This window comes from Myotis daubentonii, chromosome 1 (genome assembly GCF_963259705.1).
Source record: "Myotis daubentonii chromosome 1, mMyoDau2.1, whole genome shotgun sequence".
NCBI lineage: Eukaryota > Metazoa > Chordata > Mammalia > Chiroptera > Vespertilionidae > Myotis > Myotis daubentonii.
The window spans coordinates 133,071,537-133,085,233 of NC_081840.1; the positions used below are offsets into that span (position 1 = coordinate 133,071,537).

The following is a 13,697-nucleotide window of genomic DNA, read 5'->3' on the forward strand; positions in this document are numbered from 1 at the left end:
TGAGGTACAATGTTGTGTTTTTTGTTTTTTTTTTCTTCTGCTGGCTTCTTTTCTATATATTCTTCATCTTTGAATATGATATGCCTAGGTGTTGTTATTTTGACATTTATTGTGTTTGGTTTCCTCAGTTCTTCTAGGACCTGTGGTTTGGCGTCTAATTTGGGGAAGATCTGAATCATTGTCTCAAATATTTCTTCTGTTTTTGTTTTGTTTTGTTTTTTTGTTTTTTTTTGCCTCTGTGTTGCACCTTTTGTAGTTTCCCACAGTTCTTGGATAATCTGTTTCAGTTTTTTTCAGTCATTTATTTTTCTCTTTGCTTTTCAGTTTTCAAAGTTTCTATTGACATATCCTCAAGTTTAGAGATAATTTCTATCATGTCCAGTCTACTGTAGAGCTCATCAATGGCATTCTTACTTTTATTCTTTTCTTCATCTCTAGTATTTTTCTTTGATTATTTTTTAGAATTTTCATCTCTGCTTACATTGCCCATTTGTTCTTGCATGCTGTCTCATTATTCCATTAGAACTCGTAGCATGTTAATCATAGTTTAAAACATTCCTGGTCTGATAATTCCAATATTCCTGCCATGTCTGAGTCTGGTTCTGATACTTGCTCCGTCTTTCAGACTTTTTTGCTTTATAAGTGTGCGTTAATGAAAGTTAGACATAATGAACTAGATAAAATGAACACCAGCCCTTAGTGGTCTGGTGGTAAGGTGTCAGTGGGAAAGCATTCTATATTCCCGTGATTGGGTCTCAGTCTTGCCGTGAACCTCTGCCACTGGAGTGTGAATTTCTCACATGCTGATCAGTATCCCCTGTATCCCTCAGGTGGAACAGGGTGGCCAAAGTGGGTTGGAGTTGGGTATTTCCTTTACCTAGGTGGGTTAATCTCTGACCAAACCCTAGTTGGTTAGGTGCTGGCAAATAGTTTCTCTTGAGAGTAGTGGGTCTTATTAAGAAGATAATGCTCTGGTGTCTTTCACAATAATTACTGTTCTCCTTCCTCTGGCATTTTGGCCCAGACTTGTCCACACTTAGTCCCAGCAATTTGTTACAGTTTAAATTTTCATGCCTCTAGTGGTTTCTGGTGATGTTTCTGCTCTAAGTTGTGATTCTGTGTATCCACCTGTCTGTGTTTCTAATTTGGGGGGTAGCAATTTTCTCTATGACTTCACCTTTGAGGGATCTATGAAAAGTTGTTTATTATCCACTTTTTTAGTGCTTTACTTGTTAGAATGGAGTGATGACTTCTAACTCCCTGACGTGTTGGACAGGAAACCAGAAGTTGATGCCTGTGTCTTAACTATGTCTGGTGTCTCCTTGTCTAGAAAATCTTTGCTTTACCATCAGAAAACAAACCTTCACTCCTTTTTTTAGGAGGAGTAGTGGTGGTTGCTAGAGTCCTTGGGTAAGAAAGGCAAAGTAGGGACCTGTCTACATTTCAAACAGCATTAACCCATTTACATCTAACTTTAAATCATCTTTATTCTTCACTCTCAATTTCACACTTCCTTTTGCTACCAATATTTGAATTTTCTGAGAATTCAGTGGTGTAAAACATGCCAGTTCTTATACTTTTTTTCTTACTGCCAATATACGATCCACTTTTCTTGGTCTTCTACATTGTTATATAGCTTTTGAGGTATTGTTGCTATTATTGCTTCTCATGTTTTCCCTCTCTTGATATTTTTAATTTGTCAAGTTATTATTTAAGGGAAATATTCAGTTAAAGCCTGTTTTTCTTTTTTATTCTTTTTTTTAAATTAAATCTTTATTGTTCAGATTATTACATTTGTTCCTCTTTTTTCCCCCCATAACTCCCCTCCTCCCAGTTCCCACCCCACCCTCCGCCCTCACTCCCCACCCACTGTCCCCATCCATAGGTGCACGATTTTTGTCCAGTCTCTTCCCGCATCTCCCACACCCCTTCCCCCCCAAGAATAGTCCATTCCCTTTCTATGTCCCTGATTCTATTATGATCACCAGATTTGTTCACTTGATTCTTAGATGCACTTGTTGACAGATGCATGTTTGTTGTTCATAATTTGTATCTTTACCTTTTTCTTCTTCCTCTTCTTTTTTTTTTTTAAATATATTTTATTGATTTTTTACAGAGAGGAAGGGAGAGAGATAGAGAGTCAGAAACATCGATGAGAGAGAAACATCGATCAGCCGCCTCCTGCACATCTCCCACTGGGGATATGCCTGCAACCCAGGCACATGCCCTTGACCAGAATCGAAAACTGGGACCCTTCAGTCCGCAGGCCGACGCTCCATCCACTGAGCCAAACCGGCTTCGGCTTCTTCCTCTTCTTAAAGGATACCTTTCAGCATTTCATATAGTACTGGTTTGGTGGTGATGAACTCCTTTAGCTTTTCCTTATCTGTGAAGCTCTTTATCTGACCTTCAGTTCTGAATGATGGCTTTGCTGGATAAAGTAATCTTGGTTGTAGGTTCTTGGTATTCATCACTTTGAATATTTCTTGCCATTCCCTTCTGGCCTGCAAAGTTTCTGTTGAGAAATCAGCTGACAGTCGTATGGGTATTCCCTTGTAGGTAACTGAGTTACTTTCTCTTGCTGCTTTTAGGATTCTCTCTTTGTCTTTTGCTCTTGGCATTTTAATTATGATGTGTCTTGGTGTGGTCCTCTTTGGATTCCTTTTGTTTGGGGTTCTCTGCACTTCCTGGACCTGTAAGTCTATTTCTTTCACCAGGTGGGGGAAGTTTTCTGTCATTATTTCTTCAAATAGGTTTTCAATATCATGCTCTCTCTCATCTTCTGGCACCCCTATAATTCTGATGTTGATACGCTTGAAGCTGTCCCAGAGGCTCCTTACACTATCTTCATATTTTCGGATTCTTTTTTCATTTTGCTTTTCCAGTTGGGCGTTTTTTGCTTCTTCGCATTTCAAATCTTTGACTTGATTCTTGTGCTCCTCTGGTCTGCTGTTGGGTGTCTGTACAATATTCATTATTTCAGTCCCTGTATGCTTAATTTCTAGTTGGTTCTTTATCACAATATCGAGGGTCTCATTAGATTTCTTGAGGATCTCACTACTTTATCGGCGGTCTCACCAGTCTTTTCGAGGGCCTTACTAAGTTTATCGGCAGCTTCTAGACAGTTCTTGAGCGACCTTAAAAGTGTGGTTTTGAGCTCTATATCTTCCATTTCTGACATTTGCGTCCTGTTTCTTTGTCTCCGCATTTTTTTTATCTTTTCTTGGTGCACCCCCTAGTGGTCTTTGTGTGCAGTCTTGTTGTAGTTAAGCCTTGATTGTTGTCGGCAATACCGGGGGTGATTTGACCTCCAGGCTAACTGGCTATGAGAGTCCGCTGTGTCTGCAGTGGGAGAACTTCTGTGCTGGATCTCTAGGGCGGTGCTAATCTAGCATTTGCCTGAGGCTATCCGGCAAATGGCTCTGCGCAGGGCTTGGGCGGGGCGGGTCCCCGGGGATCTGCAGGGCGGGCCAGAGCAAGCAGTTATGGCTGCTTTCAGTTCCGTCCCTAGGGGCTCTGCCTCACAGAGTCCCAGCAACCGCTGCAAACCTCGGAGAGAAAGCTGCCTTCGAGTTCCGACCGAAGCCAGACAGTCCCGCTTCTCCCGTTTGAGTCTGGGTCCCTAGAGACTTGCCCGGATCTGGAGCTCAGAGTCTGAAACTCCCTCCCGATTGAAAACAACAACCGCGTCCTCCACCGCCAGCCCACTCCGCGCAGTGCGCGACCTGAGTATTTCACTTCAGCACTGCACCTCCTCTGAGTCTGGGTATGATATTCTCTTTCCTCCTAGTTGTAGAATTTCCACTCAGCCAGCCTTCCTGTGGTTCTGGATGATGTCCGTTCCGACTTTTAGGTGTACCCTTGAATTGGTTCGAGGCAGCAATCTCCGGCTTTAACCTATGCTGCCATCTTGGTTTCTCCAAAGCTTGTTTTTCTTTTGTTCAGTTTCTTCTTATCAGAACCCCAAATCAAAGCTAAATAATTAAATTCCCTGAAACATTTTATAGAGATTTGCCTATGTTCCTTCACTGGCAAGTAAAGCTAAGAATTATTTGATAATGAAATGTTTTCTTATTTTTATCTTGATATCTGCAGGGAGAGATAGACCTGTATATAATTATTTAAAAAAAGAAAAATCAATGGCATATTTTTTATACAAAAGAAAAGCAACTGAATGGGGAAAATAATTGTGACAGGTAATAAAGGTGCCCTTCTTTTTAAAGATGGACTTGAACATCTCATTAATCAGACTGCTGGCAATTATTGTGATTTGTTGTTGATACTTGATTATACTACAACTAGAGGCCTGGTGCACAAAAATTTGTGCACTTGGGTGGGAGGAATACCTCAGTCCGACCTGTGCCCTCTCGCAGTCTCGGACCGCTCGGGGGATGACCACCTGCTGGTTTATGCCTGCTCCCCGGGGGATTGGGCTTAAGCTGGCAGTCAAACATCCCTCTGGCAACCCGGCAGTCCTCGGGGGATGTCCACTTGCCAGCCAGGAGCAGGCCTAAGCTGCAGTCGGACATCCTTAGCGCTGCTGAGGAAGTGGAAGAGGCTCCCACCACCACCGTTGTACTGGCAGCCATCAGCCTGGCTTGTGGCTGAGCAGAGCTCCCCCTGTGGGAGCGCACTGACCACCAGGGTGCAGCTCCTGTATTGTGCGTCTGCCCCCTGGTGGTCAGTGTGTGTCATAGTGACCAGTCATTCCCAGTCATTCTGCTGTTAGGGTCAATTTGCATATTACCCTTTTACTATATAGGATAGAGGCCTGGTGCATGGGTAGGGGCTGGCTGGTTTGCCCTGAAGGGTGTCCCGGATCAGGTGGGGGTCTCGCTGGGGTGCCTGGCCAGCCTGGGTGAGGGCCATTTTCAGACTGGCCACACCCTCTTCAGGGTGGAGGTCCCCACTGGAGTGCCGGGCCAGCCTGGGTGAGGGGCTGATGGCTGTTTGCAGGCTGGCCAAGCCCCCCAACAGGGACCCTCACCCCATGAGGGTGTGGCCAGCCTGGGTGAAGGGCTGATGGCTCTTTGCAGGCTGGCCACAGCCCCCTCAGGGTGGGTGTCCCCGCTGGGGTGCCTGGCCAGCCTGGGTGAGGGACTGAGGGTCGTTTTCAGGCTGGCCCCAGCCCCCAGCCACCCAAGCTCCCAGTTGAGGCTGGCTGGAAGCAGGTATCGGGGATTTATTTATCTTCTATAATTGAAACTTTGTTGCCTTGAGCGGAGGCTACGGCCAGCAGGGCAGGCTGGAAGCTTGGCTTCCTCCATCACCCGGGCAACCAAGCTTCCTGCTTGCTCCAGCTCCATGACTGTCGGCCACCATCTTGGTTGGGTTAATTTGCATATAGTCACTCTGATTGGCTGGTGGGGGTGGCTTGGGGCATAGTGAAGGTGCGGTCACTTTGCATATTTCTCTTTTATTAGATTAGGTTTGATGATTTGAATCTGATTATTTACCCTTTAAAGGTTTTTATAAGGTACTATTTCTGCAATTTCTCTTTATAATATACAGAGAAAGCAACTAGTGAGATGAATACTGCTGAAGATTGGGGTCTCATTTTGGATATTTGTGATAAAGTCGGTCAGTCTCGCACTGGGTAAGTGTTGCAAAATTTCAAAGAACTTTTATTCATTTGTCCTTTTTATTAATATGAATACAACAAAGATAAGGTGGAACGTATTACAATTATAATTTATTTTAAAAGAGAATGTTTTTCCTAGAAGGATTTGAAGAATCATCCTATTCGGGTTACTTCTTATAACCAGTTAGAGTAACATGACTGGTAAAAATGTTGCCACTTTAATCACTATTTTCCTCCTGAAATCTAGTTTTTTTTTCACTTGATTTTTCAAGTCATTAGGGATTTTTTAGTTACAAAGTTTGATGGTCATTTCTGAGTTCTGTTCTTTGTCACATCTGCAACGTACTACAACCCAACTGATGAGTGACTACTGAAAGAGGCACTTTAGGGAAGTAGAACCTTAAATTTTTTGGTATATGGGCTTTTTGGAAACACCCAGCTTTCTAAGCAGTTCAGTGAGTAGATTAACTGGTATATATATATTAGTGATTTCCTTAATTCCTGGGCTAATAATATCCAGATATTAGCAGCCTTACCCAAACATGTTGTCTTATTCATGTACTTTCATATGAAAAATGTTAGGGAGCACTATTGCATTATACTTGATTCTTCTGGTGGTGATCTTAACCTCTGATGTACCTTCTTTTGGCTGTTGTTTTTTCCCTTCTAAATATAGATAGTTTCTTAAACATTTTTTGATTTATATTTTTCCCTTAGCGTCATTTTCTAATATTTTTTTTCTTTTAAAATCTGACAACTTCCAGGTAACGTGTATTTTCAACTCTAATTTTGTATCCAATCACTAGTTCTGTAGACACAGCATTATCTATCCATATATATATATATAAAAAAGGCTAAGTGACCAACCGTCCATCCAACCAACCAGCCAGCACATATGATGTGCATTGGCAATTTAAAAATAAATGTTGACTTGCACATGTGTGATAGATATAAAGCTCTCGCTGACACCAATCACACACGATGCCAGAAAGTATCTGAAGACCAACTATTGGCACAACATGCTTCTGAAGCTGAAATTAATTAATTTTCTTTCAATTGCATGAATCCATGCACCGGGTCACTAGTTTCTGGATAGTCATGCTGTATAAACCTTAATCTTGCCATCTGTAAATCTGCCTTGTGTCTCTTTTATCTTTAAACTTACTTTCCCTCCTTTGTTCCCTATTCCCGTTAATGAAAAAATTATTCTTGTATTTGTACTTAAAACCTTAGTTCCTGCCACATTTATTTTGTTACCCAGCTCTATGAATTGCCCCATAATATCCCTCAGAATGTTGGTAAAATATATGGGTTCATGTCATTTGGTATGTTTGTGTTCTTGTGCAATCATCACTGCCACCCAGCTCTAGAGTTTTTTATCATCCCCAACTGATCTCTGTACCTGTTAAACAACTTTCCATTCTCCCCTCCTCCAGCAAGTGAAAACCACATATAGTTTGTTTTTAATCTTTTAAATCATTTTATAGTTAATGTATATGAAAAACTTACGGAGATCTATCTGGTTAATGTTACTAGGAATCTATATACTCATAAGATGTCTCCCCCAAAATGTATATACATTTGAACAGCTGATAACTCACTTAATTTTCACTCCTTTTCAGGAAATAATGGGTGAAGCCAGACTAAGCTTTGAACAAGGAAAATTTATCCTAAAGTGCCACTAGATTTTTTAAAAATGGATATACACAAAAGATAAAATTTACGGTACAAAACTGACAGTTGACGGATTGAAGGCACACATACCCAATGAAATTATCGATGTTTGCAGCTCCATTGCTTTGTGTTATCAGCAGTGCTTGGACCAGAATGGTTTTCAGTTTAAAAACAGGCATTGACAAAAAAATTGTTCATTTTTATAGATTCTTTTAAATTTTGAAAATGAACTGTATGTTAATAAACACTGAGTTTATAGTCATTCAAAGTGCATATACATTTTTTGGTGGGGACACCCTGTATGTTTAGATATGGGTTGCTGATGGTACCATAAGATTATTGAACAATATTGTAGGTTGTCAGTGAGTTATTCTAGATACCTGGTGTGCTTTAAAGAAGATTAAGACATGTAATTGGTGTGAGAGAGAAGAGGGACATCAGCTGTCCTGCGACAAATTTAGACAGGGTAGGTTAATGTAGAGGGAAGTTATAGATTGCAATGCAATTAATAAGTTTATTTTTTTAGGCAATAGTTTAGATTTTTTTTTAAAAAGTATTACCATTTGGTGTTAATCTGTAATTTTATAAAATGTACTAGAGGCCTGTTGCACGAAGAGATTCATGCAATAGGCCTTCCTTTCCCCTGGTTGCTGGCACCAGTTTGCCTCCGGCACCCGGGGCCCAGCTCTTCGCTCTGGCCAAGTTCTGGCTGGAGCCGGCCCCAGAAACGTCAGGCTTAGCTGCTCCGCTGGCCCGGGGGCTGTGAGGCCTTGCTGCTCCGGCCCTGGGCCATCAGGCTTCGCTCCACTGCTTGGAGCCTACCTATGCAAATTAGCCGCCATCTTTGTTGGTGGTTAATTTGCATATCGTGCTGATTAGCCAATGGGAGGCATAGCAAAGGTACGGTCAATTACCATGTTTATTATTATGTATAGATCTATTTAAGAGGGCTCATTTAGGGATGATAAAGGAGACTTTTGGAAAAACATTTCTTATTCAGTAAGATTTTTAAAAATAAAAATGATGTGTATCAAGCAACATATTATAGAATTATTTAATGCATAAATACAATGATTTAAGTCTTTCTTCCCTAAGGAAATAGTTTTTAAAAAATCCTTTGGCCTCTCCTTCCCCTCCCTTTTCCCCTCCCCCTCCCCTCCTGCCCTCCCCTCCTCCCCTCCTGCCCTCCCCTCCTCCCCTCCTGCCCTCTTGCCCTCCCCTGCCCATTCCTTTCTTTTTGTTACAGTAACCTGTTTTGGAGTTCTGGTAGTTTGGAAAATGTTCACTGGTGTTTTGAAAATCTTTTCTTAATTCTTCCTCTCTCAAAAAAAATCTTGCTGTTCTGTTTTTTAAATCACACACACGGTGTTTATTAGTTGATTTAAAAATTTATAGTATTTTTATGTAATAAAAATGCACTTTTTTTGCTTTTAAAATAGAAACATATTCACATGGCTCAAAAATTAAAACAACTTAAAAGATGAACATTGACAAACTCCTATCCTTCCCCCCACCCCAATCCTCTAGGTAACCACTTTGTTTCTTTTATATCATTTCATTGTTTCTTTACACACATGTGAATATATTTCCCCCATTCGTAGACAGTCGGCATATTGTATACACTATTCTACATTTGTAATTTCTTAATATATCCTATCAGTCTTAAAAATGTATTTCCTCTAATGTCTATTAGTATTACATTGGTTGTAAAAGTTGAAAAATTAAGAAATAATTTTCTAGTTTAGCATTAGTTTTGATTAGTGGCATGTAGAATGTTTAACATACTTTAATAATTATTAGTTAAAATTATTATTTTAAATATATCAATTTCAGGAAACCTAAGAGATGTAATTCCTGTTTGCCTCATATAGATAATAAGGTTTTTTAAAAGCCTGAAGTGTTTGAATATGCTGGACTTAAAACCTTAGAAACATTCTGAAATTTTTTTTCTAACTCCCTGAGATATTCACATGATTTTTAGTGTACAGTTCCAGTGTATGAGTAAGTACTGGAAAACGCCTAGCCAGTGAGGTCGTATGATGGACTGAACAGTCTCTGTTTAGAATCAAGAGAACTTTCAGAATGATAGTAGCAGTTTTCTTTAACATGTTTTCACATACTAAAAATAGCTTTGTCTGTTAGTTTTGATTGGTTTATATTATATGTAAAAAATGTGAGCATAAATATAGGTTAAACATATCAGAGTTAAAATTAAAGTTCTGTAATTGACTGCCAGATTAATTTGTGCTACTATTTTATATCTGAACTGTCTTTAAAGATATAGTTGACTGAAGGTGGAAAATGTACCTTTTCTTTTTAACTTGGCTAAGAGCTCAATTTAGGTTGTAAGTTTTGATTTAGTCAAACAGAATTAGAAGGATAAACTAGTAGTCATTACTAATATTTTGTGAAAAGTCTTTTGAAAGAAATTTGCTAAAAATGTTTTTCATTGTATCTTTAATGTCCTGTTCTGGACCTGGGCTATGACTTTTTCCGACCTTCAACTGGAGGTTGATAGAATACTATATTCCTGTTTTTTTAAGGGAAAATTAAAGTCTCCAAGTTGGAAGGGCTGCATCAGGGAGAGAAAAAGTTCTGTTGCAGTATATATTTTATTACAATCATATCCCCAATTTCCAGGCCTTAATTTTCAAAGTCTTTTAAATGCCTTTTTAAGACTAGGCTCAACATTTATTGACTTATTATTTGCCAGATCTTGCTTAAGTTGTTTGTATGAAAAAAGGCATGCAGGTTATAATTATTACAATTGCTTTATTAACTTTGTTTTGCCTACTCACCACTGTAAATCTATGTTTGCTCACCACTGTATATTCTTGAATGGTAAGTTGTAGTAAAGCACTTTTTATAGCATATCAAATGAAAATGTAAAACTTAATTCACTCTGAAATAGCTTTGGAAGCTAAAGTTGTAAAACTAACTTGATAGAAGAAGATATGTTTGTGCTTTCTAGAACTAACATTGTTGAGTGTGTCTCTAAGTCCCTGGCACCAGTCTAGTATTGTAATAACATAATGATAAGAAAGCATTATAATTCCCTATTATAGATAAGGTCTGTCAAGTTACAACTCTTTTTCTACTGTATCACAGTGCTGCTTTTGTCTGGCAGTGGTTCTCAGCCTGGTGGTGTTGCTCTACTAGGGATGGCTTTGGTTGTCACACTGACATGGGGTTACTACTGACATTGATTAGGGGGGGACCAGGGGCATTATATGCCAGATCATCTTAACTCTACAAATAATTTTTCTGCCCCGAATACCAGGTGTGCATCTGTTTAGAAACATATTACTAATATTTTTGTACTTTTAAGTTCTATTTCATAGTTGATTAATACTATGTGAGCACATTCATTAACTGATATAGATATAAGTGGGTAAACATTTATAAGTAATGTGTGGTAACAATTTTGGAAATTCACTCGGAGCTATTCAAAAAGATTTGAAATTTCATTATTCTTTGAAAAGAGAATTGTAGGATTGCAAAATTAGTTTTAGTTTTCCTTGACCCCCTGACAATATATTTGAACTACATCATATGCATGTTTAACTTACTTAATTTAACTGTATTCTTTTGTAACCCTTCATTTTACTTTTCCTAAAAACTGTCCCTGGTATTCATTTAATGAGCTTATATGTGCTATCTCACAATTACAGTCCCCATTTCTCTTATAAACTGTGAATGTCTCACTGTGAGTGTGATTCTTGCTCAGAATATGCACGTTTTAAACAACATAGCCCTATATGCAAGCTAACTTCTTTAGCTGGTGCTAAAAGTAACATTTTGCTTTAATAATTAAGGAACAGTTGCCTGTATTGAGCATAATTGAGAGATGGCAGAGTATGTTCTCCAACAGATAGTCCCCTCATGGAGAACAGTTGATAAACTGCAGTTTTTCCTTTATAATCTTGACTTTTCAAACAAACCCTAGGAATGGCGCAATTTCATTGCATTTTACAATAGTGTGATATATGCTATTTCTGTTTATCACATGGAAGAAAAACAGTTATTTTGTGGTTGGAAAATTGGGAGAGAGAATTCCCCTTTCCTGTTTTTTGTTTGCTTGTATTTTACTTCTTATTTTGTTTTCCCATCTCAAAATAAGGAAGAGAGAGAATATATCATACAAAAAGTTTTAAAATATCAAAATGAGGTTTTGACAAGTTTTTAAGAGAGATGAGGATTTGATTACCCTTACAAAGGTAGGTGATAGAAACCATTGGTAGACTCTTAAATGCACATACAGATTTTATTGTAGCATGAATTTTTAGAAAATACTTCATTTGTGTTTATTACCATGTCATTTTTCTTACATGCTGTGTTCCTCCCAGTACTACTTATTGTTCATCTTTTCCTTATCATTGTCTTATTATAATTCTAAGAAATAAATTTTATGAGAGTATGTGCATTTTCCACATAGAAAGCAAATTCAGTGGAAAATATGCAGAAATTGATAAATGGCTCTATAAGGGAGACTTTAATTCTAAATACTATGGTACAACCGTGAAAAGTAGTATTTTCTATATTTAACTCAACAGCTTTTTATTTTATTTATTTATTTTTAAAATACATTTTATTGATTTTTTAGAGAGGAAGAGAGAGGGATAGAGAGTTAGAAACATCGATGAGAGAGAAACATCGATCAGCTGCCTCCTGCACACCTACTGGGGATGTGCCTGCAACCAAGGTACATGCCCTTGACTGGAAGCGAACCTGGGACCTTTCAGTCTGTAGGCTGACACTCTATCCACTGAGCCAAACCAGTCAGGGCTATTTTATTTATTTTTAAATTATTTTTTAAGGTTCAAATAGGTATGCTAATTTTTTTATGTATTATTAGAGGCCTGGCCTGGTGCACGAAATTGGTGCATGGAGGGGGTGTGGCCCTCAGCTCGGCCTACACCCTCTCCAATCCGGGACCACTGGCTCCTAACCACTCGCCTGCCTGCCTGATCACCCCTAACCACTCTGCCTGCCTGCCTGATTGCCCCTAGCTGCTCTCCCCTGCTGGCCTGATCACCCCTAACTGCCTCTGCCTCGGCCCCCACCACCATGGCTTTGTTTGTAAGGATGTCCGGAAGGATGTCTGGTCTAATTAGCATATTGACCTTTTATTAGTATAGACTAGAGGCCCGGTGCACAAAAATTTGTGCACTCGGGGAGGGGGGGGGTCCCTCAGCCCGGCCTGTGCCCTCTCCCAGTCTGGGACCCCTCGGGAGATAACGACCTGCTGGCTTAGACCTGCTGCCGGGTGGCAGAGGGCAGGCCCAATCCCTAGGTGCAGCCCCTGGTCGGGCTCAGAGCAGGGCCATTTGGGGAGTTGGGGCACCGCCCCATGTCATGCACAGAGCAGGGAGGATCAGGAGGTTGCGATGCCACCCTCAGTCACGCTCAGGGTAGGGCCGATTGGGGGGTTGGGGCACTGCCCCCTGTCACACTCAAGGCAGGGTCGATGGGGAGGTTGCGGCGCAACCCCCTGTCACGCACAGAGCAGGGCCAATCAGGGGGTTGGGGCGCTGGCCCCTGTCACTCACAGAGCAGAGCCCATCAGAGGGGTTGGGGCGCCGCCACTCTCACACTCAGGGCAGGGCCGAAGGGGAGGTTATGGCTCTACCCGGTCACACACAGAGCAGGACCCGTTGGGGGGGGGCGGGGGGGAGGGGGTTGGGGCACCACACCCTGTCACACACAGAGCAGGGCCGATCAGGGGGTTGGGGCACTGCACCCTGTCACACACAGAGCCGCAGAGCGATCAGGGGGTTGGGGAGCTCCCCCCTATCAGGCACAGAGCAGGGCTGATCAGGGGGTTGGGGCGCCTTCCCTGTCCTGAACAGAGTAGGGCGGACAGGGAGGTTGTGGCCCCGCCCCCTGTCGCACACAGAGCCGCAGGGCGATCAGGGGGTTCAGGGGGTTTGGGCACTGCCCCCTGTCACACTGATGCCGGTGCCGGGAGGCCTCGCGGCTCCGCTGATCCCCGTGCACTGGGTGTGTGTGGGGGGGGAGTGTCCCTCAGCCCAGCCTGTCCCCTCTCACATACTGGGAGCCCTCAGGCGTTGACCCCCATCACCCTCCAATCGCAGGATCGGCCCCTTGCCTAGGCCTGATGCCTCTGGCCTAGGTGTTAGGCCCGGGCAGTGGGGACCCGCAGCTGCAGCGGCCCCACGATCGTGGGCTTCGCTTTAGGCCCAGGCAAGGGACCCCTAGCTCCTGGGACTGCCAGCTTTGACCGTGCCCAGCTCCCATCACTGGCTCCACCCCTACTTCCTGCTATCACTGGCCAGGGCGGCAAAGGCACCTGATTCTCCAATCATGGCTGGGGGCAGGGTGGCTGGGGGGCAGGGCAGGCCGCCTTTGCCCTGCCCCCCAGCTCTTAGCTCCCCCCTGGGTTTCCGATCACTGTCAGTGGCAGGGGGCTTCTTCCTGCTTT

At 41.8% G+C, this 13,697-nt stretch overlaps 1 protein-coding gene across 8 annotated transcripts in view; it reads left to right on the plus strand.

Moving 5' to 3' along the window:
* STAM (signal transducing adaptor molecule) overlaps positions 1-13,697 on the plus strand; it is a 67,531-nt gene that overhangs the window by 16,379 nt on the left and 37,455 nt on the right. For 5 of the 8 annotated variants that reach the window (XM_059660408.1, XM_059660390.1, XM_059660417.1 and 2 more), the window contains one exon: positions 5,512-5,596. The exons of 2 other annotated variants lie outside the window; for them this stretch is intronic. In XM_059660408.1, coding sequence (XP_059516391.1) covers positions 5,512-5,596 — 85 coding nt within the window. Of the gene's footprint in view, positions 1-5,511; positions 5,597-13,697 lie in introns of those variants that run through there. One more of the 8 variants, XM_059660454.1, reaches the window with a different exon arrangement.